The sequence below is a fragment of the Festucalex cinctus genome, chromosome 11 (assembly GCF_051991245.1).
Source record: "Festucalex cinctus isolate MCC-2025b chromosome 11, RoL_Fcin_1.0, whole genome shotgun sequence".
Taxonomy (NCBI): Eukaryota; Metazoa; Chordata; class Actinopteri; order Syngnathiformes; family Syngnathidae; genus Festucalex; species Festucalex cinctus.
The window spans coordinates 26,938,389-26,964,976 of record NC_135421.1 but is presented as its reverse complement, the minus strand read 5'-3'; the positions used below and the strand labels follow the sequence as shown (position 1 = coordinate 26,964,976).

The following is a 26,588-nucleotide window of genomic DNA, read 5'->3' as shown; positions in this document are numbered from 1 at the left end:
GTAAAGTTTAAAAAAAATAAATAAAAGACTGTCGGCCCAATTAATCAGCCGGCTACAATCAAAGCTTATAAATTCATAATTACACAAGTAAGGCTCAGTTGAGCAATGCATCTTGTACATGGAATTGCTCTGAATGTCGTTATTTTAAACACAATTTAAAGTTAGTTTGTTTAAAAAATAAAAACATGAATCAAACACAAACATGCTGAATAAGACACATTCAACTACACATATGACAAGGATTAACGTCCTTATAACTTCATTAACGGCACCCGGCACACAATCAGAGAACAATATACAGGTTTATGCAAAAAAAATTTAGGACAATATTTGTACAGATGCGCCCCACAATTTACGGCTGGCCCACAAATAGCGAAAATCTGCATGTAATTGACGGCAATGTTTTACAAATTATTTTACAATTTTACCGATCCGGCCCAATTACGAATATATTTTCCTCCATGTGGCCCCTGAGCTAATATGAGTTTGACACCCCTGCATTAAACGCTCTTAACTTTAATTTGCCTTAAACTGTGGGAACCCTGTTTTTTTTCCCCACCATCTGCTGTTCTCTAACAAGGAGCTGAATAGAAGAAACATTCACAAAACATATTTGTTTGATCCACAAATACATCCACTTTTATGACTTTCTGTCTTGCAGCCTGCTATGTTGTGTGAAAAGTCCTGAAACATTTGGACATGTGCATTCGAAAGTTTAAAGAACGTCAGTCTATGTTCCCCTCTAAAGGTTACAGTGCATTTTAGGTTCATCCTGAAATGTCACCCCAATATCCCAAACTACTTGTGAGGAGTGACCATTTCATCATCAATGTGTTTTGTCAGCTTTTCGGTGTGCACTCGTCTTTCTTTACAACAATGGTTCTCAAACTGGAGTCCGGAACTCGGGGGGTCAACAAAATAAATCATTCTAAATTATTATGTTGTGACAGTTTAAAAAAAAACCTATCTACTGTACATATGGGAACTGGCGTGACAGTAAAACAATTGTGTGACATCACACAAATCTCATATCACGACACAAATAAAATTGTGGTTTTATGGTTTTATATATATATATATATATATATATATATATATATATATATATATATAGAGAGAGAGAGAGAGAGAGAGAGAGAGAGAGAGAGAGAGAGAGAGAGAGAGAGAGAGAGAGAGAGAGAGAGAGAGAGAGAGAGAGAGAGAGAGGGCGGCACGGTAGTTGAGTGGTTAGCACGTCCGCTTCCCAGTTCTGAGGTCTCCGGTTCGAGTCCAGGCTCGGACCTTCCTGGGTGGAGTTTGCATGTTCTCCCCGTGCCCGCGTGGGTCTTCACCGGGTACTCCGGTCTCCTCCCACATTCCAAAGACATGCATGGCAGGTTAATTGGGCGCTCCGAATTGTCCCTCGGTGTGCGTGTGAGTGTGGATGGTTGTTCGTCTCTGTGTGCCCTGCGATTGGTTGGCAACCAGTCCAGGGTGTCCCCCGCCTACTGCCCAGAGCCAGCTGAGATAGGCGCCAGCAGCCCCCGCGACCCTTGTGAGGAATAAGCGGTCAAGAAGAAGAAGAGAGAGAGAGAGAGAGAGAGAGCAAAAGGCGTATTATGAAAGGAATAAAGTCCTATTTTTTCAAGTACAATTGGTTTTATAATATAGTCCTATTAAGAGAAGTATTTCACAACCTTTATTGAAACAAGGCACATATTTTACATGAGAAAAATGTCACGACACACCCACCAAACAAAACCTTCACACAAAAAAAAAAAACATTCATACTGAAATAATGATGATCTTGCTAATCCCATTATGTTGTTGAGTGAATTATCTTTTATATATATATATATATATATATATATATATATATATATATATATATATATATATATATATATATATATATATATATCCACCCCTAATATTATCCTTTTATTTTACATAAATACAACTTTTTATCATGGGAAAATATGTATTAAAAGTGGATTGCTGAAAAAAATAGGACTTTATTCTCATAACATTTTAACTTTTTTGAACTTTTGAATTTCTATGGCACACACTGTTGTTATGTCATTAGGATCACGATGGGGGTCCTTCGAGAAATGTCCCCCCATGAACCAAAACAGTTTGAGAACCTCCGCTTTACAAATGTGGGCACTGCCTCCAGGTGCCCGTTTTGCTGTCTTAAACTCTTCAAATGCTGTTTTTAATCATTTCATCGCTGCCTTGGTTCTTTTCCAAATGCAGCTCTTGCCATAAAAAAAAAAAAATCATCAGAAGCTGCTTTATTAAGAAAAGAAAAAAAAAAGATGAATGTCATCAAAATCACAGAAACGTTTTTAAAAAGTAGTTGTAAGACGTTTGCATGCCACATTCACACTTGCACAAGTAGTCTGTAAAGAAGAATGAGCTTTTTTTTATTTTTATTTTATTATTATTTGAAAAAGCTTTTCCTTGAGGGCCACTTTTGGTGCATGAGGACTGATTATGTTTTTGAGTTGCGATGTTCTCTTTTATTTTCACAAGTGCAATACCTTGATAAAGAAAACCCCGAAGTGTTGTTATACAGTGGAACCTTTCGAGTCAAAAACATTCTCTTTTGCGGAATGGCCTTCAAAGTTGTTCTAATTTCAACACAGATTTTCTAATTTTGCAGTGTTAAAACTGATGGCAGGATGTGAATATAATAATGAAATGATTGACACCTTGTCAGACATGTCTTCGGTCTCTGTTTTGTCGTTTTTAAAGTGAAGTGTTAACATTACCATCGATATTAACCTTTACTGTATATTATAAAACTTCTGAGTAATAAGGGGAAAAAAATGCAAATAAAAATCTCCGATTTGACCAATAAAAACATTCTGCAGCTTAGTTGTACATTTTAAAGGTTTATTGTGTAAAAACATAATTTAGTAAGTAATGACATGACAAACAATGACAGATTTTGAGTAAACAAGAAATATCATGAATCTAATCCAGCCTAAAAAAAACCCAACAGAAATATTAATTAGATTAAAAACACTCTCTAAATAATATTGTATTTAATAGTGATATAATAATAATAATAGTGATAATAAAAGTCACAATGTCATCGTTGTCATGTCACAATATTAAAAGCAGCACATCTGTTAAAAAGGCGTGGTTGTATTCCATTTGTGCAGTAGCCAGCACCCTCTGGTGGTTAGTTACTTAGTGCAGTTTAATTTTAATTAGGCGTGTTTGGGCCACTGCAGCGGTTATCACGCCTATAAAATATAGTCATACCATCAAAAACATTACTTTTTCACCCACTTCAACTGAACACAGCTTTTGCTATCAGTCGTATCCTCTGTATAGACAGAAAACAATCCCAAGATTGGCTAACCACGCTTATGGAGCTGACTTTCATTTTTTTTTTTTTTTTTGCACCGTTTTTCCACAGTCAAATTCCAACACTTGGGAGGTTCCACTGTATATAAGATGAGACATGGAATAAAAGTGAATGGGTTGTTGCTTCAAGAAAAGAAAAAAAAATGCTAAATGGGCCTGCACCGCAGGGAGTATACAAATGTCTAGTGTATGCTACACCATTATTGTTTTCTGACGCGACGTGAACACACATGAAGATGAAAGGAGAGTTTTTGTTTAATCTCTTTGTGCGCTTTTATGTTTCTTATCTCGTATCCCCCTAAAAGGCCCGCCAAAACACAAACACACGCACACACAACGCACGCTATCACCTCCTCTAATTATCAACATAACAGCGCTGTGTCTCTTTTGTTTATTTTGATTGCAGTTCTGAAATACCTCAATGCCTTGTTTTCCCCGTCCTTAACTCATTCACTGCCAGTCATTATAGAAAATTTTTACATTTCCAATACTCACGTGATATTACATTCAATAATTATATATAAACCGAATCTACCAAATAACAGAATAGACTCCCTACTTTTTGTCCCGTCCCGTTCTTTTATAATTGACAGCAGAAAAATGTAGGTTTGCCAAAATACAGCCATTTCTCCCATGGACTCTGAAACTGTGTTTATTTCCTATAAAATGGGGCAATGATGTCATCTACCGGTGGTTGGGCATCAGTAAAGTTGTTTCCAAGTTTGATATTTACAGTGGAGCATGCTCAGATTCGCCCCCATTTAGAACCGCTCTAAAAAATACAATTGACAAGTATACTTGTCAAAGGCAGTGAATGAGTTTAAGGGCTTTAGTTCAGATTTTTTGACATCCTCACCTCCAGTGTGTGCGATCAGCACTGACTTACCCTTGACAGCGTTCTGTGACACGAGTTCTGGTCCGGTGTTGGACGAGAGGAAAAATAGTCCAGCAAGCTGGCTGCGGTCACCGAAATAAAGCGTTTTTCTTCTAAAAACAATTTGTGTTCAAAATATTGATACATTTGCACACTAGACGCTATAACAGCCGAGCACTATTTTTCTGTTCGTTTGTATCACTGCGCGTCTTCCGCCTTCGAAAAGACAAACAACTTGTAGATTAGTGCACGAACGAACAGAAAAGTAGTGCCCGGCAGTAGTGGCGTCTGACTTTTTTTTTTTTCTTTTTTTTTAGAAAGGAGTTTAATGTGCAAATGTATGACTCTTTTAAACATAAATTGTTTTTTTTTAGAAGAAAAACGTTTTATTTCCGTGACCCCAGTCAGCTTGCTGGACTATTTTCCTCTCGTCCAACACTGGACCAGAACTCGTGTCACGGAACACTGTCTGGGGTAAGTCAGTGATGATCGCACACACTGGAGGTGATGATGAAATAGATGTTCATGTCAAAAAATCCGAACTGTCCCTTTAAGATTATTTCCATCCATCCGTTTGCAACCGTGGATGCGTTTGAAGAGCGCAGATTGTTTTGAGCCGTTTCGCGTTTTCAGTTTGAAGTGTTGGCGCCGTTCGAAACAGACTCATTTTTTGACGTCGACCTTCCGCGCTACCGTGGGAAATGTCATCTTTAAAATAAATCACATTCATGAATATTTCATTTCCCAGTCGATGGTGTTGGTTTTTGCGGTTGAAAGCAAGCTTTGGCTGCTGTGCGACAAGCAGCAGGAGCGAGAGGACGACAGATGGGAGCGCAGGATGTGCGAGAGTCGGTATGCTGGACCGCTTGCCGTACAACGACATGGACCGGCGCTTACGTAAGGAAACCCTAAATGAGATTCCAAGACTGATGTAATCATTTTTGGATGAGGTTGAAGTGAGCCAATCAGGGCGTCGTGATGGTTGGCGATTAAATTATGTGAAAGCATAAGTGTGCGTGACACGTCAATTATGTGAACAGTGGATATAAAAAAAAGTCTGCACACCACTGTTCGAATGCCACATTTTTGTAGTGTAAAATATGGAAGAAACTAAGATGAATCAATTCAACACTTTTTCCACCATTAATGTGACCTATAACCTTTATAATTCCAACATTAAAAATGTATCGCTTCAATAAAAAAATAAACACAAGTGTGCACACCATCTTAACTTTTTTACTGCCACACGTTATCAAAGAAAAACTTTGATGTGACAGAGGCTTTGATCATTGACGAAAAAGAGATACAACGCTTCCCTCTCCTGGCCATAGTTTAGAGTGTTTTAGATTCCACAACCCATTGACCAGGCAGCGCTGCACCTAGACGTTGCACTGAGAAAAATAAAAATAAAAAAATTTGTTGACGTTATTTAACGTTTATGGCAAGATACGTGGTGATTTTACTGATCGTTATTAAACGTTTTTGGCAGTCAAAGAGTTAAAAATGGGAATGTTTCTTAAAGTAATAATAAATAAGTGTCTCTGATTACATGTCGGGAAAAGCCTACTAGAACATATGAACTTTATTTAAGATTAATCAGAGGCACATTAAATGGTGGCAGGTGTGTTCTGACTCCCACTTATTTGAATGTGATTGTTAACAGCCACATCCCGTTATAAGAGGGTGTGCACACTTGTGCAACCAAATGATCACAGTTTATTTGAAAAAAAAAAAGAGGAAAATATTTCTTTCTTTTTTTTTCAATTGTGTTGTCCAGGTTATAGGTCAGATTTGTGGTGCAGTATGTAGGTATGAATGTATGTACTGTAACTGTACACAAATTGTGTATGGCCTTTTAAATTTATGTTATTTGAAAAGTTGAAGAAGAACGTCATGGCTGCCTGATGGGAAATGTCTCACCAACACGTCATTATGTTGGTAAGGGAAAAAGAGAGTGTACTCTCTTGTGTAACAATTTCTGTACATGTTCAAATGTCTCGTGATAAAATGAATTGCCTTTTTTTGGCGTGTGACATTTAATCTGCCATTTTTCTTGTCACCTGGAAAAATAAAAGACTTATGAGTAGAAATAAATGCATTGAATGACAATGACGCTGTGCCGTTTGTTTAACATTGGGTTTCACTTTGATACACCACTATAGCTTTTTTGTCACATGTAGAGTACCTCTTCTTCTTCTTCTTCTTCTTCTTCTGTTTTAGGCATTATAAGGTAGTACTTTAACTAAGCCATATCCCCAAAATGCCGACTGGCAAATCACAGAAGAAAACATAAAAACTTTTATGTGACATTCACCTGTTAGTCTGCTGAATTCATCCAAAAATCAACAGGCACACCTCGGTGAAATAATGCCATGATGTTGGTAGCCCATTAGCCAAAATGCTAATGTTATGCTAGTAGTGACAGTTCTTGGCGTTAGCTAAGGCTAGCTACATGTAGGAAATCAATCCGTGTATCATTCGTTCAGTCGTTTTTCCAAAAAATTGTTTTCTCAATATTCGTTCCAAAAACGAAAATGAAGAAAAAGGAGAACGACTGAATCCGTGTATCATTCCTTCCAATAGTATGCTAATATGGTGGCTATTGCTAAGCTAACATTGTGCCACACATTACACGCATGCGAACATCACTATGACCAAACCCAGAAAACAGATGAGTCATGATTGGTCGTTACCTGCTTAGGAACTGTGATGTCATTCTCAAGAGGCAGCAAGTGGCAAAATGGCCGCCCCCTGAAATGGATAAAAACAGGTAGATTTTGCTGCTTAATTCATATTCCACAAACTTAATATTCATCAGAAAACCAGCGTCTAGACTTGTGGGGCTGCATAGTAGGACGTATTATTGTTTGTTTGTTTTTTTTTTAATGAACTTGATGTTCCCTTTTAGTGATTTGTCAAATGAAGCCACCAACAGGTGTGTTAAGAATGCAGTTGATTAACTGTACGGCACTACAACGCACCAAACTAGCGAGGGATGAGTCGGCTGTACTGGTGTTAGCATTAAGCTACAATTTACTATCCACGACGTTTAGCAAGCTTAGCTGTCAAAGCTAATGGGTCTACAGGTAGCTCATTTTTGTAGCATTATTACAGAATGAAGCCGGATACACCTCACTATCATCCTGTTACAACACCGCCAACCAACCACAAGCAGCAATACATGGCCAGAATCAGTTTTGACGCATGATGTGGTATGCTTTGGATCATGAGCTTTTCTCCTTCCATTCCATCAAGAGATCACTGAGGTGGAGCATTTTATGTGGGCTCTATTTGAACATATTTTTCATGCCATTACAAGTGAAAACCTTGTGCCTCGCCTCAGGTTGCGCTGCACGGATGGTTAACGTTTCTTTCAGCCGGCTGCGGCACAGATGGTATGATTGTAATATCTTCAATGTTTTGACCGTAGGAAGCGTTTAATGACTTTCAGGAAAAATGGGGGGGAAACACATAGACTGATTTTCTCTAAGACATTTTTACTTACTGAGATTTTATAGTCAGCAGAAAAAGGCAGTGTCTGATTCCATATGGTTGTCATTCTGCAAGGAACATTGACTTGTTCATATCATAACAAATAGAAGGGGGGGGGGGGAGATTTATGAAATAAACAGGGTAAAGTGATGAATCTGCGGTCTTGTAAATGTAAATGGACTGGATCCAATTTAGTTGTATTTCATAGAAATAAACATTATTTTTAAATAATGAAAAGGAAGTCAAATAAATTTAAATTATTAAACTAAAAGCGGTCAAGAAAATGGATGGATGGAAGGGTTCCAAAAAATAAAACATTTAGAAATTTATATCGGCTACATTACAGCTACTGTTAAGGTCCTGGTTAAAAATAGCTGACGTCCTTAAGAATGGATCAACTTTTTTTGTTGTAGAATATAAATATGCATTATTATATGTTAAAAGATTAATTTAAAAAAATGGGTAAAAAAAATTATCTGCTTTCTAGTTGTATTATTAGAAGTAATAATTTTAGAAAAAGATTAAAAATAAATAAATCTCCTTTTGGCATTTTGTTCATGTCCCTGTATATTTCCCCCCACAATAATGCATTAATTTCATGCTTTGCATCAGCAATTTCTCTGGAATACAGCGTCACAAGGCCATCGTAATATAAAACTAATACTACACTCCCATCTAGTGGTCATTCCTGAGAATTGCAGTATTTCTCCTCCATGAATAACAAAACAAAACAATTATTTTAGTTACTGTATTTCTATCAAATGCTAGTAAGACAACAGCTTGAAGTGAGACCAGAAAAGTTGAAAGAAAAATAAATCTATTAAAATTAGACATATTTATTAACCCTTGTCTATGGCCTTCCTTTTTGCCGTTTTCATGTTTTCCCCATGCTTGCATCATTTACTCAGTCTTCCTCCCATATTCCAAAAACATGCATTTAAAGTTCATTGTTGTGTTGGTTTGATGTGAGTTTGAAAACTTGTTTGTGCCCTCCAAGTAACTTTCTGGGCGTAGCTCTAACCGAAGTGTCATCAGCTTAACAAGGACAAGTGCTACAGAAAAATGGATGCAAGGACATTTTGCTTTATAAGCCTGCCTTTTGTAGAAGGCCTGTGTCGTGAATGGCAAGTCCACCGTGGATGCGGTGTCACAAGAGACGTGTCCTTGTCAGACTACAACTGTCAAAAATGTGTCGTCGCAGTAACACGCATCAAGCTGAATAAGCATTTCAAGTAAACCAAGCAAGCATGAATCATGGATCTTTAAAGGCGGTGTACTGGTATTATGGGAAAATTGCATAAATATGGCTTGTATTTTATTTAAAAAATAAATAAATAAATAAAAATTGGTCTGCCCAACTGCTATATAACAATTGGGCAAATTTACATAACCACCACAAAATATGGCCTCTGATGATGTGTTCTACGGCGGCCGATGCAATACTGAGATGTTAGCTGGCTATCCGTAGCTGCTACATGAATGGCTTACGCGTAGATCATTTCTATAGCACCAAATGTATTTATTTTATTGTATTTTGTTGTATTATTGTATTTTATTGTATCTTTTTTAACGTACAATCAATTAAACATACCTGTTGAGCAGAAATGCAAATGTTGCTTCTGAATCTTCTCATTTGCTTGAGGTCTCTTTGCGCTACTTGTTTGCTGAGCTTGCCTGTTGTTAGCCGTTTTATAAGTCTTGATCCTTGGGATAGTTTTGACGAAAAGATTATTTAAAATGGAGTATTCTACCAATTTGTGACCTGGGTACTGTTTTAAATTGCACAAAATATGCATGATAGGATATGGAAGTGCCGCCTAACAGTAAATCACATAAAGTCCAAGATGTTTTTTTTTATAGATATATTTATGTGGGTGATAAAACAAAATGAGGAACAATTCCGTACATTGTTTTTGTTTCTCTTTTGGTCATATGACTCATTCAGGGACTTTTTCCTCACAGGGAACAATGTGCTGACCTCGGCATGTGACGCTGAATGCATGCTGCATTTCCTGTTTGCTGACAGGCCACATATATGCATTTAAAAAACACACAGACAAGTATGTAATATTGTTGAATTAGGTGTTGGTATGATTTTATTTGTGTCTTCATAATTCATTAGTTTGTTTTTAATTCCCTTATTAATATTTATTTTTATTTGTTTTTTTTGTTTTTTTTAAATCAAGGAATTTAGGATTGGGTAATGTTATTCCTCTATTTTGTTAGTTTGTTATTAGTTATACTACGTTTGTATGATGTTAGTGTTTATATTTATTATTAATTTGTTATGAATGTCATTTGTTATGTGATAACAAAATCTATAATGTATTATTTTTGAATATTTTAGTATGTGGGTCTTTCATCTTAGTTTTTTTTTTTTAATTTTATTATATTTTTTATTTTTAAGAATGCAGTACTTATTATTATTACTTAATATTTTGCTAATATTTACAATATTTACTAATATTTTCTTTAAATGTATTTAATACAAATTTGAGACAGGCCATCAAACACAACCAACTAAATGATAAACAAACAAAAACACTGAATGGTGATGGCACACATTCTACTTTATCTAGTCTTGCATAGAAGGTAAAAAAAAAAAAAAAAAAAAAAAAACACCTTAATGTCACATTTGAATTTGTATTCATACAGTGCACGCTGTTGTTAAACATATCAGCAAAATCCTTCCTCCCCTAGTGTTAGCATCTGTCTCGTTTGACCTTGACAAGACTCGTTAACTAAGACACCGTGTGCATTGTCCTCAGATATTACCAGCCCATCATATCTGCAATGCATAAATCTTATTGCAGTGTTCAGGTTTTACTGTTTATAATGGTGTTTTTAATGTGAACTACATAATAATGCATTCTATCAGTACGGGTTTACTATGACAAGATTCAGAAAACGAAAGTAACTATTAAAATAAAGGAGTCGTGATGATTTGAATGCTAATAATACTACTAATAATACTAATACAAAATAAAACAAATCTCACATGGATTTATTGCTGTTCCCTTGGTAACAAGGAAACCCTTTGCCCTTCTAGCCTCCTGGCTTTCATGTGGACCGAACCACACTGTATTTCCAGAGGGGTGTGGAATGTAGACGTTGTAAAATGTATACATCTATTTCACTAAATAGGCTTAATATAATATATATCGAGATTTAAAATAAATATTAGTATGGTTCAGTTTATGTTAAACGATCTATAATGAACTGTTCACGTTTTTAAAGTCCCGCGGTACTTCCACACACCCCTCCGTGACATCGCGTCAACGACTGTACAGTAAGCTGTCAAGAGCTTGTTGCTCAAAGCTGTGTAATGTCACAAAGTAATGGCCGTTGGAAAATGACGTCCACCTAGTTATACGAGACACTTTAGCTACCGTTTTGCTTAACATCAAGCGGTTGTCGAGTGCTCATTTCTGCCTCACGGTTGTTGTTGGGTTTTTTTTTTTTTTTTTACTCGCCGTGTCCGAGCTGCGGTGCTGTGTAAATTGGCGCCCCCTCCCCTCCTTCTGCTCCCACCAACCCCGCGGACAGCGGTTCATCCGCGGCGATGAGGTAAGCAACTTCTCGCCCCTGGCTAACCGGAGTTAGCAGCATGCTAAATGCTAACACGTCGTCATTGCGCGCGCGGGGGCCCAGCCTTGGCGGTGCTAATGCTAAATGCTGCGTCAGAATTAGTATCTTTTATTATCGACTCATTTGGAGAAAAACACACGCCCAATGTTACAGTGTTGAAGTACATGAGAGGCCCGTGACGCCTTTAAACTGGCCTTTTGACGTCGTAATAGTGACGTTGCGTCTACTGAGTGTCCTGTGGTCCAGCATACGTCACAGTTCCACGTGAGATGGAAATAAGTCATTTTTAGTGCACGGTGAACGTCGATTTTGAACACATATGTTATGTGTTCCAAAGCAGGAGGTTGTTTTCGTAGGGGTTAAATTGTGTCTAGATTGAGGGCTGAACATTAACCTGCCAGGCTTAGCAAATAATAATACTGTACATACTAAGAGGAAACAAACTTTTGATGTGTTATATGAAGAAGCATGTTTTTTTTTTCCCCTAAAAGTTACCACAGTGTGTGTGTGTGTCTATATATATATATATATATATATATATATATATATATATATATATATATATATATATCAGAAATTAAATGTACATTTCTGCATTCAAATGTGATGATTTCCAGTGGCAGAGGATGTTCCATCATCAATTGTAAAGGAAAATTTTTATTCCAAGTAGCAGCAGTGTTTTGCAGACAGCTTTCACCCTGTGTATCCCTTTCTTGTTTCCAATTGGTCCATTCCAGACTGGGAGGGTCTTACCGGCAGGAAGGGGGGGAGGCTGGGAATGTTGGACTCAGTCGCTCCAGTATCCCTGTTGTTGAGGAGAAAATGTATTTTTCTCACTGAGTTGTTTTTGTCTTTAATATGATCTTTTCAAATCTGTGCCTCTGAACTTGTGGACAGCTGTGCTGCATATAAGCGAGGGCAGCTGGGTAGGTAAAGTCGGTTGCCCTGGCTCATTTCCTGACTTGTGCCCCAAAGGAATGTTCTCTTGTGTGCGCTGGGATTTCACGATGCCTCGCGACAGTAAGCCTCCGGGTCAACCAATACGAGCGAAAACTCAAGCCTGCGCGTTCGTCAAGCTAACTTCGCAGCATGCACTTTATATGCTAACTAAACCATTTCCCCCTCCAGCCTCAACTTCCTGCGTGTCCTACAGCTAAAGGAGTGTGTATCCTGTTCAGTGTTTGACTGGCCCTGCACGTGTGTTTAAACATTGTAAATGTAATACCACTTTGTGTTCTTTCGAATGATGTCAGCCTTAACTAAGCATTGCAGAACTGTGAACGGTGTTCAGTGTCATAAACGTGACAATTTTGCCACAACACTTCATGCCAGGCTGGATTTACTCTGGAGAAGTGCCAAATTCTGATGTATTGACAGCGATTTCTAGTGAGACAGCCGAACACATGAAACAAACCTTAAGACTCTAAGGTTTTATTGGCTTTGGTATTTCCACCACTGTTCTCAATCGAGTAGCAGAAAAGGTCCCATAATGCTGACCTAAATGAGCTTGGAGGGTCTGCAATTTCAGGGTCATTTGTAGTAAAGCCATGCTTCTTTATCTCCCCCACACGACTGTGTAGTTGTCATGCCAAATCTAACTCAAAGTGAGGTCTAACTGTGCACACAGGTAGTGTTTTCTTTCTTTTGGGATTTTCGTAGCGGCGCACAGTTAGAAATGGGCCATAGCGCCATTATGGGAGTGAACACAGCCGACTTGCTTCCTGTGGCTCCTCTCGTTCTGTTTAAATGTAGAAGAGGCACACAGTCTTCATGGTGGAAGCATAAATTGACTCAGTGGAGTGCATGCAGGAGATCAACGAGCCAAAAACGAGTTAAAAAAAAAATAGTCACTGGATTTTGATGAAAGTTGATGTCTGTCATTGCTAAGATACTTGGATAACTGCTTGGTTAGGCTCTAGATCTGAAATAGGGTATTTTCTTTCTGTGAGAAAAGTTATGAAGTGACCGATTTTATGTTTTGTATATATGTATAACTTTGGTAACAAATTGAGGAAGTTTTGATCATTCATGATTCGTGATCCAGTTCCTTTTCTGGGTCATGCTCTGTCCGTGGTTATATCTCAATAAGTGTGTCCATGACGACAGCTGCTGCTACTGCAACAAGTGTGAAATCATATTTATCACTGCATTACAGAGAAACTTGGCTTATTACACAATACTTGCTTAGGTCTTTCATTCAGTCAGAAGACACCAAACTATATGAGCTACAGATACAGTCACACTACAACACTAATCACCGAACATTCATATTAAGTCAAACTCCAATTTTATTTTCAAATTTTACTAAAATACCATTTTGGAATTCTAGCCATTTTATGCAGGCTACCTCAGTAGTCTAGGCGAGCTGTTCAAAAGTATTTAGACAATTGGCTTACTTACTTACTGTTGACCATGTAAGGTCCATTACCTTGTTAATTCATTTTTCAGTGGACATGTGTGGCTATGAACAAGTAATATTTCTATTTCTATGTGTTTCAGCTCTCCGATATAAGTGCCTTTAAGAAGATATCCACAGCTTGAAGTCGGAGGAAAGCTTGATTTTTCCTTCTGGGCCAGAAACAAATTTAGGGGCCACTGCTTTGCACATCATCAAAGAAGGATAATGGTGTAAAGAAGCAACGGGTCTCACATAGTTTCCAAAGAAAAGTCAATGAGTGGTGGTGTATGACGAATGGGTGATCTCCAAGCTCAGCGGCCCTCCTTCTGATCCTTCTCGCACCAGCTCATGGAGGACTCATCTTGTTTTAGTAGAGGACTGTGATCGGCCTTCCGCTTTCTGCACCCTGATTGTCTTATAATAAAATCAGTTTATGTTCAAAAACCTTTGGACATGGCGTCGGGGAGAGACACAAAATGGCTGACCTTGGAAGTATGTCGACAGTTTCAGCGAGGGAACTGTTCTCGCAGTGACGAGGAGTGCAAATTTGCTCACCCGCCAAAGAGCTGCCAAGTGGAAAACGGGAGGGTCATCGCCTGCTTTGACTCGCTAAAAGTAAGAAAGATCACATTGTACAGTTTTCAGTGCTGCTGTGCTTGTTGCTAGAAAGTTGAGGTTTTGGTGGCTATCAGCTATCAGCTGGTTTGTCCACTAATGGCATCTGTCATGCCATGTGATCTCGTTGCAAGCGTCCCATGACTTTCATTTGAAGCAAACATCCTGTATTGATGTCTTTGTAGATGTTAGCCAGCAGCACAGCACCCCAGGTTAAGAGTGTGAAGGCATGTTTTTGTTTCATGTGGCTAACAGATACTCATGCAATATATTGCAATTCACTGTTTGCCTTTTTGTTGACATTTGGCATTGGAGTAATTAGACATGCACACAATTCAACAATCATGCCGAAAGTCATTTCCGAACAAATTGACTGTGTTCTCTCATGTAGTATCCATAGGCTATTAGTTAATCACCAACAAAGAGTGGACAAGACACATATTAAGCGGTATGGCAAGGCTCGAAAGAAATGGTTTTGCATTACGTTTTGCGAGTTAAAATTTGCATGCATTATTAAAGAAATGGCTGTTTAATTACATCTCGTCTTCTGATGGAAGAAAGGATTTTTTTTTAAACAGAGGAGACTTTTGTTTTATCAACTGCTTTCTTTCTTTCTTTTTTAAAGGCCTCTATTTTGGCATTTATTAGAGGGGAGGCCATTATTAAGCCCCTGCTGAGAGTTAACTGGCGTTTATTCGTGGTATGGCGTTTGTTAGAGGCGATGCTTTTATTTAGACAAATGCAGACTGTCACTGTACCCAGTGCTGATTGGAGGAGAGGTGTATAATTTATCATTTGGATAGGACCAGACATCTGTAAGGAACATTTTTCTTTTTTCAATGGCAGAGCGCACCAGATGTCTGCTAGGAGTTTAGCATTTACTAGAGTGGAGGCCTGCAGACAATACTACTTGAGGAAAGCTATTTATTAAAGAAGAGGACTTAACTGAGCTACAAAGAACACTAGTCCTTGATTAGTGAAAGGCATTTATTGGATGGGATGCATTTATTTAATCCAATGCAAAGAGTACTAATTGTCTATTCATTGGTCAGTCATTTTTGTGTGTGAGGCTTATGTTTAATCAACTGCAGAGGGAATTAGACCTCCATCAGAAGGCAATGCTTTAATTAGAGGGGAGACCCTAATTAATCTTCTGTGGAGGGTGCCAACCGTCTATTTGTGGAAAGCCATTCATTAGAGGGACACTTATATTTAGTCAACTGCATACAGTACCAGGTGCAAATTTAAGATGACGCCTATGGTCACTATCTGGCCGTTTCAAATTTTTTTTATATGTTCAGTATTCAAAATACGAATGTTTCCTTCCTCACATGTGTGAAGCATAAGCTTGCACTCACTACCACGTCACTGTTGAGCACGCTGATGACACCACTGTCGGTATGGAGGAGTGTGGTGACGATCCCTGATGGTCGATTCCGAGGATGGAACCTTGCCTGGAAACTTGTCTTCAGAGGGGAAAATTAAATACAAGGAGCTTAATGCACTTCCATTGCCGTTGTTCCCTGAATGCAGGGTCGATGCTCTAGAGAGAATTGCAAGTACCTCCATCCGCCTTCACATTTAAAGACCCAGCTGGAAATAAACGGCCGCAACAATCTCATCCAGCAGAAGACAGCAGCTGCGGTGCTTGCTCAGCAGATGCAGATCATGATCCCTACGGCCAGTCTGCAGTCTGTGGTGAGTCCCCCACCTTGAGCTAGAGAAATCCCACCTCTCTTGGTCCTATTACCTCACAGCCTTCATTTCCTGCGACACAGGGTCTTGGCACTAACTCTGGTCTCGGCTACGGTTCCTATTTGACGCCCCTAAGCCACGGGATGGGCCTGCTTCCCACAGACATCCTCTCCAGCAGCCAGGTTCTTGTTTCAGGGAGCCCGCCCGTCACGGTCCAGAGCTCACCTTCTTCCTCTTCTTCTCCCTCCCAGAAGCTCCAGCGCACGGACAAATTGGAGGTACAGTTGAGCCACTCCAATCAAACAAAATGCTTGACATCGGATTGTTTGGGTTTTGAAACCATTGATACATAACAGAAATAGAAATTTTCTATGTCAAAATGTGATCGTCACATTCATCACATACGTTCTTAACTCATTCACTCCGAGCCATTTTCACTGAAGCAATCTCCTTCGCTGTCGGTTGTTTTACTGGATTTTGACTGATTTTGCAATTTAATTTCTATTTGTTTCCGTTTTGCAGCAATCAGCATTAGAATATAGATAAGTTTAATCATTATTCACAAATATAAAACAGTGGGGAAAATAGCTTGTTGCAACATGGCCCTGGTTGATCTCTTATACTCTGCTGCCACCTGCTGGCTGTTTTTGTAATAACTATCATTGCTTCAAGCGTTCTCTTCAGTTCAGAGGCTGCATCAAAGCCTTCTGTATGCTCCAGCATAAAAACCGTATAAATACCGGTAGGTTTTTGGGAGCATGATAATATTTAAAATAGAACCTATTCATATGTTTTTGGGAGCAAATGAGTTAAAGGTCTGCTGCTATCAAAATACCCCCCCCCCCCTACTGTTATATATATATATATATATATATATATATATATATATATATATATATATATATATATATATATATATATATATATAACTTAGCTCTTAAATGAGTCTGTACACCTGGTTCTAAGTTTGATATCTATCCAACTTGTTGATTGTTATGTAATAGCTGTTTGCAAAATGTATCAAAATGAACCGGTCAGATTTCTGATTGCAGGTATGTCGTGAGTTCCAGCGAGGCACCTGCGCTCGGGGGGAGACCGACTGCCGCTTCGCCCACCCCAGCGACAGCCCCATGATCGACACCATCGACAACACGGTTACCGTTTGCATGGATTACATCAAGAGTCGCTGCAGCCGCGACAAGTGCAAGTATTTTCACCCGCCTGCGCACTTGCAGGCCAAAATTAAGTCCGGTCAACATCAGACAGCCATGGCGGCCCAGGCCACAGCTGCGGCCGTGGTAAGACACCCATGTCATCCCTCTCCTAAGAATGAGCTCATTTATTTCATGTTTAATAGCAGCTAACAACAAGTGACATATTGTAGTTCAAACTTTATAAACATGTAAAGTCTAATTTGTATGTAGCTATAAACTGAGTTCGGAATGCAAGTCATAGTTTAACCAAAATGTGCTCTTTGTTACGTGTGCTATACATGTTCTCCATAGACCATCTGTGTTGTTTAAACGTAAACCACCATAATTATTTCTCCATTTCACTTATGTTATACTTTACTGCATGGCTCTAATATTTAGTTGGTGTAATTTTATCTTCCTATCTTGTTCTATACCAAACAAATATGAGATAGCTGCTGTTGCACTCAAACGCCTAACATGGCTCTCGTTTTGATCGTCTGATAACACAGCTACACGGAGTCGGTTATGTCATGATATATTAATACTTTCTGGTTTTGTGTAACTTTTTCTTTCATTTTCAATCACATGGTGTTGTATTGTAAGGAGGGGCATGTAACTAAATTTGGCCATAGGGGAACGTAACAATGAAATTATTATTATTATTATTTTTTTATATTTAAATGATAATTATTAATGTCATTGCACCACAAATATTGTTTCAATATGTGGGGCCTAACTTGGCTTGAAACAATTAAGTAGATGACCTTTTCTTGTATAGAAATAGAATGAGGTAAACATGAACGCATTCCAAAAATAAAATGACGCAGATACTGACCTGCTAACGCAACTAGCCTGCACGCTAACGTCACTAGCCTGGGTAAACTCACTGGTTGCAATCGAGGGATGGGAAGATCTGTTCTGAACTCCTGTATACGTGTCAGTGTCATTTGTCCCTTATGTTCTTCCGGCCGCAGATTAGTTGAGACTAAGTCAACAGTTCCAGCAGCAACAGTCATGCACAACATTTTGCCTCAATTATTTGAAGGCAAAATTGATAGACACTTATTCTATGACAATTAACAATCGATTAATTAACTAATCAGTTATTATGCCCATCTCAAATGCATTGCTGGTTGTGTTTACTCCATGTTGCCATATTGTTTAACAGCTCCTGTTGTTGAGTTTAAAGACTGCAGCAGTATGTAGAATGATGACCTATAGAATTGTAAAGCTACTGAGTACTAAACGGAACACGCTGACCGTCAGGTGTTTATCCTTAGACAGTGAGTGGTTATTGTGCATGCAAACTGTGTTTTCTGTGGTATACTACATTCAGCTTATTTTTGTTTCCCCCCTTCTCATCTATGCACAACGCTGTCCCCCATGATGCACCTCTGCTTGCTGTATGTTAATACGCTTGACCCCCCATTGGCCCACTGCCATCATGTGCTCGCTGTCTGCTCTTAAAAGACTCAGTCGACTGCCAAAGCAATGAAGCGACCCCTCGAGGCAACTGTAGACCTGGTATTTTCACCTTTTGCTTTGCATGTAGCCAGTAAATGATACTGTGATAACATGTCTTTTCGTCACTGTGAGCTTTCCGTAGTCTCATTTGTGTCAATCTCAGTAGAGTTAATGTGATACATTATTTCCATTCGTATTTGTATCCTTGAAACCATGAGTGCATGCTGTGTAATTAACAGTTACATTTGTTGTTTAGTCATTCTTTTCTTTTTGCTTTTTTTTTAATTGACCAACAAATAATTACAAATGTGGGCTGAAATGAGTCGTGTTGTTTGCGTTTCAGGGCTTCCCCCACAGCATCCTGCAACCGCTACCAAAGAGGGCAGCTCTCGAGAAGAGCAACTGGGCCAGCTCATTGCTCAGCCCCAGTTTGTTGCACTACCAGCAGGCTCTGGCCAGCGCGCATCTGCAGCAGCCCACGGCCGCGTTCTACCCCGCAGGTACGCATTGACTCACTCGCCAGGGTTTTCCCTGCAGAAATGAGCAAGTGGGCTGTTAGTCTGTCAGAGAATAGCTAAGGAAAATTGCCTGCACATTGTTATACGTTTACCTTCAGCGTCATTAGGTGTAGCACATCTGATGATGTCCAATTAAAAGAGATCAATTGTACAGTCACAAATGTGATAAGGAGACGTTCTGGTGCACATGGTTATGTGTAACTAAAGGATTTATGATAGTGATATTGGGGTTAGGATTGTGAGGAGAATCCACATTACAGGTATGAGAGCGATAGTATGGAGGACCAAAACTGCCAAAATTAAAAATAAATTTGTAAATATAAATCTGCCTAAAATGAGCGGGTCGGCAAAGAAGAAAGTCTCGCCGTCTTGCAGCAATGGACGACTATCTTGTCCACTGTCACCACAACAGAAAGTTCAGAAAGGATCGGAGGAATCCAGTTGCAGGGTCCAGGCAGGCAGGAAACGGAATCGGAAGTAGGACAGCAAGAGACGAGCACAAGTCAGGCAGGCGCGCTGGGAACAGAGTCCAGTACAGGGCACTGTAAGTATTGCAGAATATAAACGTGAATTCACGACATGGCCACTCAGACAACAACAACCTTGATGAAGGGTGTTGACGATCTGCTTGTGTAGTTGAGGACAAGATGGCTTACAAACGGGCAGCTGTTAATGGGGTGGGTGTGCTGCATTGGCTCCAATATGTCATTCACAGAGGTGCAACGGAATGAATGACTTTGTTGAACATAATCAGCCACGACTGCTCTTCAACCAATCTGACATTGCAGTCATCTGACGTTCAGCAAGCAGGACCAACCGAGACAAGGCTGCTACCTAGCAACGTTGCTGTTGACATGACAACCACTTATTTGACCACCCTGCTGTAATTGTGAATGTTTTCTTTTCATAAGAACCTCTGAACAAGTGCAGTTGACTATAGCTAGAGGAATAAGCAGATATATTTTTAAAAAATCCATCTCTTTCCACTGTACCCACACAGGGTCTGTTTTGTGCATGACTCCTGCGAACAGCGTCGGTAAGTAACTTGCCTCACATCGTCCATTATCAGCCAGGTGAAGCTCACCCAAATGCTAGAACGTAAATCATATTGCACTCAAGACGACACACGTTTTATTTCAATGTTGTTTTTGCACACTCGTTGTCGTCTTGTTATATGGCATTAATATTCCCTTAGATATTACCTCAGCTTTTAGAAGTACAATTTATGAATTAGCACTACCCATGTGTTAGGATTTTATTTTTATTTTTTTTAAATACACTCGTAAGCCACTATACACACACATGTAATATCATGACGTAGACAGGAGCTGTGAAAATGTTTAAATTGATGGCCAGTTTAGCAATTGTTATGATTTGGGGTGTTTGATTTTATTTAGCTACTTGACAAAAAAAAAATCTTCTCATTTGATTCACAGAAGCAGCTCAATAAATTGGAAAATGGCATTAAACTCAATTTGTTTCAATAGTTACATTCAAAAAGTGAAACTCACTTATGGATTCACTAGACAGTGAAAATGTGTAATTCACCATATCAATAATTTTTTTTATGACATTGTAATTTTTTGTGACACATATAAATTGTCATTTTTTTAATTAGAATGTTGTATTTAATTTTAGCTGGTGTGCCTAACATGGCTGACGAGTGTATCTGTGATACTTTGCAAGAGTATTATTTTAGTAAATATATTTCTACAAAAAAAAGCTTTGGTAATATTTAGTATTGGTGTTGCTTCTCAAATGTCAAATAAATGTCCTAATTGTCCCTATGATCAGTCCTCTCTTTATATTCACCCCGCTGCCTTGCTCTGCTGTGTAATCTCATGCCAGCTGCAGCTCTAACCCAGTGACGCCTCGCTGCTAACGTCATTTTGTATTTGCCTGGCAAAAATAAGAGACAGACACACGTCGCTATGGTTACCATAATGCTCCACCTGCCTTTTCATTGCTTCCATGGTTTCCCCTTCCTGAGCCAGTCCCCATGATGTACAGTGCTACGCCTGCTAGTGTCTCTGCAGCAACTTCTCCCGCCACAAGTGTCCCCTACGCAGCAACAGCACCAGCCAATCAGGTTTGCTCCTTTTTTTTTTTTTTTTTTTTCCTTTCGAAGCTTTTAGTCAAGACAACCTTGGGCTCTTTTAAATTGAAGGAGTCGCTTTGTGTCCCTGCTTGCATCGGCTGTCATTGAGCTTCATGTTGCCCGTCGATCAGCTACTTCTTCTAGGATTGGCAACACTTGTAGAAACATCGGCAAACCTTGTGTGTCAATTTTCACACTTCTTTTTGCTTTTCTCAATGTCTCTCACATTCTCAGATTGCAGAATTTCCCAAATTGTTCTCCCAGGTTCGGAAGAGATGCAGGGGAAGCTCATAATCTGAACCCACTAAAAGTTATACAGTTTGGACACCAGGCAAAATTCTGGGGAAAATATGTATTTAAAAAAAAAATTGTTGTGCTGTCACGAGTGAATATTTTTAGAATCGATTAATCTATATCATCAGTTTCATTTTAATTTTGCATTAATGTGTATTACAAAAGCATTTTTTCCCTGATGACTGTTAACTAACCAGTGATTGGTGGTTATTTGATACTTTGTATTTGTAAAGTGATAAGAAAAAGGTGGATTTTATGTACCATGTTACCCGTTCGGTCATTGTTTTCCAAAGTGAAAACAGATGTTTGCACATGTCTTATTTTGATTAAACATAGAAGATAATCAATCTTTTTTCATTTGGGATTTTTAGAATTTTTTCAACAATTACTGTTGCTACGCTGAAATCAGATTTGGACCATTTTAAATTAAAAAACGTGATTATTAAAATAGTTGTCAATTTGATAATTGTCCATTTAATTTTGACAGCTCTAAAAACAAAATCTGATCAGTTTTTTTATTTTTTATTTATTTATTTATTATTATTATTTTAAATTGTGGTAGATCATGCAGTTTTCAGCTAATCAGAATTGGCTGAAAGCGATGAATACAAAACACAAACAAAATGTGGTCCCAACATAAGTGCTTTCAAGATTATGAATGCATTGTAAAACTAATTGTTACCTGCCGCAAAAGTTGAACTAAACCTCAGCAGTATAACAACACAATGTTTTCAATCATTTGTTGGGCAGTATTCATTGTTGGTGTTGCTAAAGAAGCTGTCCCCATCAAGATTTCAGTGCAAGCACAGTTTGGGATGATATCAATTTAAAGGCGACATAATTCACATTTTTTTCGCACGTTGAAACAGTTCCCATGTGTCTTAATAACGGTGACATGCTTCCGACAAAATACCTCCAAAATAATGAAAGTATTTCAGACAATGTAGTCCTGCATCTTGAAAGTGGCTCTAGATCTTCTCTCAGACAACTATTTAACTCATTCACTGCCAATGACAACTATAGACGTCAAAAATCCAAGCAAACAGCCATTGTTAATTTTGGAAGAAAAAAATTAAATAAATAAATTAATTAATTACAATTTTAATAACAAAAAAAAGAAATTTTAATTTAGTTTTAGTTATTGTCTTCTGACTAAATTTCATTAAAGCCTTAGTCATAAATCAGTCACCTGATTGTATTTTAGTTTTAATCCAATTTTAATCAACAAAAATAAAGAACAATTTTAGTCGACTAAAATTGACTTTTGGAGGCTGAGACCCAGTATGTGGTCTCAGTAAGACCGATCACAAGAACGTCAACCCCCGTGTTGTAGGGTAACAGGAATCCATTCTACGCACAATGGTAGCACTTAGCAATGAAATTGTTGTCATCGTTATTAATGAAAACAATGAATAACTAAAATTAAATTCAAATTTCTTGTCAAAATTTGCACTGGCCGTTTGCTTGGATTTTTGACGTCTATACTCGTCATTGGCAGTGAATGAGTTAAATATTAAAACACCAGATGTCCCTTTTTAAAAATGGGGAAAAAAACATTTAACCCAAAACCTCTTCTATGTCCACAACACTGACGGTTATTTAAGAGCACTTTGTCGTGTTTCTACCCTCTCTCTGAAACAGATTATTCTCAAGTAAGCGCCATAAACAGGACTCAGTGCCACACAGATCCAGCGAAGCCCGTGTGTACATACAGTGTTCACGGCGCACGTCACCTGCAGCCAGCCGCATGCTGATCAAGCACCACCAGTGGAGTTCATGACCACATACAGTACGGTATCCCCATTAAGGTCACATAGCAAGACCCGATGCACGGACATACTGTACATGCATTCGCAACTGTAAATCATCCGCGGTGTATTTATTCCCAGAAAGCAACTAGGGAAAATTAACATAGTCAGAACTATATAAACAGCAATGTACTGGAAGATACTAACAGATAGAATTGCTAGCTGAAATTCTCATGATGTAAATAATAGTCACCACGTTGGATGTGTGTTCGTCATGGCAGTGCCCATCGTAAAAGTGGTCACAACCATGTTAGAGATTGTCCACTTTCTTGAATGCGTCTGTTCTTTGTAACAGTAATGATTGTTTGACCTTGTGCCAGATTCAATTGTTTTATTAGCTGCTGAGTGAAAAGCACTTATTTTAAATTATATCAAATATAAAGATGGCCGTCAGTGTACAGACTTTTATCCACAGTGAGCAGTGCTCCTCCACCTGGTGTGCCTTTGCATTGCATTGAAAGTCTGTTTGCCGCTATCGACCCAATCAAATGTGCTCTCCAAGGATGCACATATTCAACTTTGTTTTTTTCTTTTAAATGTTTTTTTTTTCCCCCCCTTTAAAAAACTATTTAAATGATGGGTCAGAATGATAGGCATTTTACTTAACCATTAGTTTATTCAATGTTTATTCAAACAGAAGTGTGATCCTGCAAGGACTGAACTAATGTTGTAACCGTTCAGTCTTGAATGTTACAAGTGCCTAAAGAGTTGTCATATTTAAGGAAGGATATTGTCCTCTATTTAAAAAAAAAAAAAAAAAAAAAATCTAGAATGTCGTGAACACGTCTTAAATGCTTTGCGAAGACCTTTATGAATATTTATGTACCCTCATTATTATTAAAACAATATTATCTACTCTTTATTTTATTGCATATTTAAGATGACTCGTTCCCTTCTGCCCACCCAGAAATGTTTTAAGTAGTTGAATGTGCAGATTAGAAGAATTTAAAGGAGCATGTAAACTGTTATTTTCTTTTGACAAGATAGAGGGCACTCTGTTAAATATGTTGATTATTACTTTTATTCCTCAATTTTACAAACTTTTACATGTTTACTTGGGATGTGTATTTGACAACATTTCAGAAATTGACCATTGAGAAAAGTGATTAATTGCTATTGTTTACTGTTCTAAATTCCTCTTTCCATGGCAGTGTCAAATTGAGCGTAGTAATGCAGACCGGAGGACTTGTGCCATAGTTGAGGCCTGCCACCTTTTCAAATGATTAAAAAAAAAAATACTATGTGTATTATATATGTTTTAATTACTACGTGTATTATTTACCTCCTGGAGTTTCTCTGAAAATGGTTCGGCCTGGCAGTCATAAATGATAGCCCAGCCCAATATTCACAAATGCAAATCTTAGTGTGTGTGGTTAATCGCGACAGTTGTTTTGGGACAGGAGACTCATAATTGTCGCGTGTTCATCTCGAGAACGCCACACACAATAAGCAAGGTGAGCAATCTTTTAATCCTCACATTTTAATAAATCGGTTGACATGTTTAAAAATATGTGGACCCTGTCTTAGACAGCTCTTAAATCAGTATCAGTTGCTTCAATACACCAATTTAATTAACCAGTCAATTACATACAATTCTTATTTGTTGTTGTTGTTTTTTTTTGTTAAACACGACTATGTTTGAATAATTCAGACAATCTATTACGCTGTTATATTATTTCTTCCCCATGATGTCATTTTTATTGCAAATTGTTCGACTTTTATGCTCATGTATGTTAATGTTAACCGCGCCAGAACTTACTTACGAGATTGTCCGCGAATGTAATGACTTCATATAAGCTTACTTTAGTTGAGATTCTTCAAACAATAAAATCAAGAAAGTGGGAAGTGATCTCGCTTGCCTCCGACGAGTCGTCGTTTGGTGTTCAGGGTGTCTGGAGAAAAAGACCATAGAATTGTGGAAGTAACAAAAGTGCATTTTGTACGTGGTAGCGTAATATGCGTTCGTCTTTCAACTTGTCACAAACTTAACGATGTCTTGTCGTCGCTGTGATTGTTCTTGTCACATATTCCATTTGATTATGGTGAAGCTATCCAGTGCATAGTAACACTTATTTGGTATGGTGGTGTGAAATTTAAGCATACTGCAGTAAATAATCCACTGTTAGTGAATCCATGAAACATCAGTTTCATTTTGATAGAAATGTTATGTGGAACATTTTCTTTGAATCACTTCCACATGAGTCAAGATAACAGGAAAGATATATATTTTTTTTTTCGTTTTAAATTGTGATTGTTGCCTTATTCATCGATGTCCACGTTTGCATTAATTCCACTCTGCTTGTCGAAAGAAGAAGACAACTCTGGGAAATGATGGCCGATGGAGACTAAAATTGTCACTCAGCCCTCAGAAATGCTTTATGATAATGATGATGATGATGATGATGATGTCATGTACTGCTATAAATGGTTACATTAATATTAATTTGTTCCATCAGCGGGCCTAACTTTAAACTTGGCCTCATTTTCTCATAATAGTGGCGCTTATTTTACTGTGTATGCATTTCATGTGAATAGTGATTTCTAAAGTCTATAAAAAGTCTAATATTGTCAATAAACACTTAAGTGAAGGCAATTTTGTCATTGACTGTTTTTTGTTGTTTTTTGTCTCTTTTAAAGTATAACGTGTCATTCTGAAAGCTTTTATTGACATCTTTGCAGTTGAGAATTTGTGGAGCTGTTTTCTGAAGAGGGCTTTTAGGGAGTGAGGGTAGTATAAATGTAATAAAAGTTTATATATATATATATATATATATATATATATATTTATATATATAAATCATACTGTCCGTACTTTTGGTCCACCCTATAAAATTATCTATGCATCCAGTGAACATATAATAGACTCGTGCATATGATTCAGTTTAAAAATTGTGAGTGAAAGGAAATTACACTGAGAAGTGCATAAAAAGAATTAATGACCAAATGTATACAGACAGTAATATAGTATCTGTGGCAGCATCAAGACATGTCAATAGATTGTGCAGGAATACATCTACATGAAATATTCCAACATGGCAAGTTTGTCAACACATCCTGTAATGATTAAATATCAATAAATAAAGACCACCATTCTGAAATTTGAACAGACCGAAGACGATGCTGCGTTACCATGGCAACAACATCCGGCTCATTCTCCTCGTGGATACGCATCCCCCAGTCGTCCGTGATTGGTC

General features: G+C 38.1%; 1 protein-coding gene across 10 annotated transcripts; it reads left to right on the top strand.

Annotated features, from left to right (window-relative positions):
• The first annotated feature begins 10,988 nt into the window (after positions 1-10,988).
• Positions 10,989-25,987, top strand: LOC144031045 (muscleblind-like protein 2a). Of its 10 annotated transcripts, none has more exons than XM_077537753.1 (11): positions 10,989-11,290; positions 13,811-14,324; positions 15,858-16,022; positions 16,103-16,201; positions 16,271-16,297; positions 17,072-17,317; positions 18,683-18,736; positions 19,020-19,176; positions 19,607-19,738; positions 20,195-20,230; positions 23,228-25,987. In XM_077537753.1, the coding sequence occupies exons 2-11, from the start codon at positions 14,163-14,165 to the stop codon at positions 23,338-23,340; spliced, it is 1,191 nt and encodes a 396-aa protein (XP_077393879.1). In that variant the 5' UTR covers positions 10,989-11,290; positions 13,811-14,162; the 3' UTR covers positions 23,341-25,987. The 10 variants fall into 10 exon arrangements, with proteins under 10 accessions (XP_077393879.1, XP_077393874.1, XP_077393878.1 ...); XM_077537751.1 differs by adding an exon at positions 21,189-21,283 and having other exon boundaries at positions 10,991-11,290; positions 16,103-16,297; XM_077537749.1 differs by lacking the exon at positions 10,989-11,290 and adding exons at positions 12,257-12,476; positions 12,584-12,697 and having other exon boundaries at positions 16,103-16,297.
• Positions 25,988-26,588: the final 601 nt, after the last annotated feature.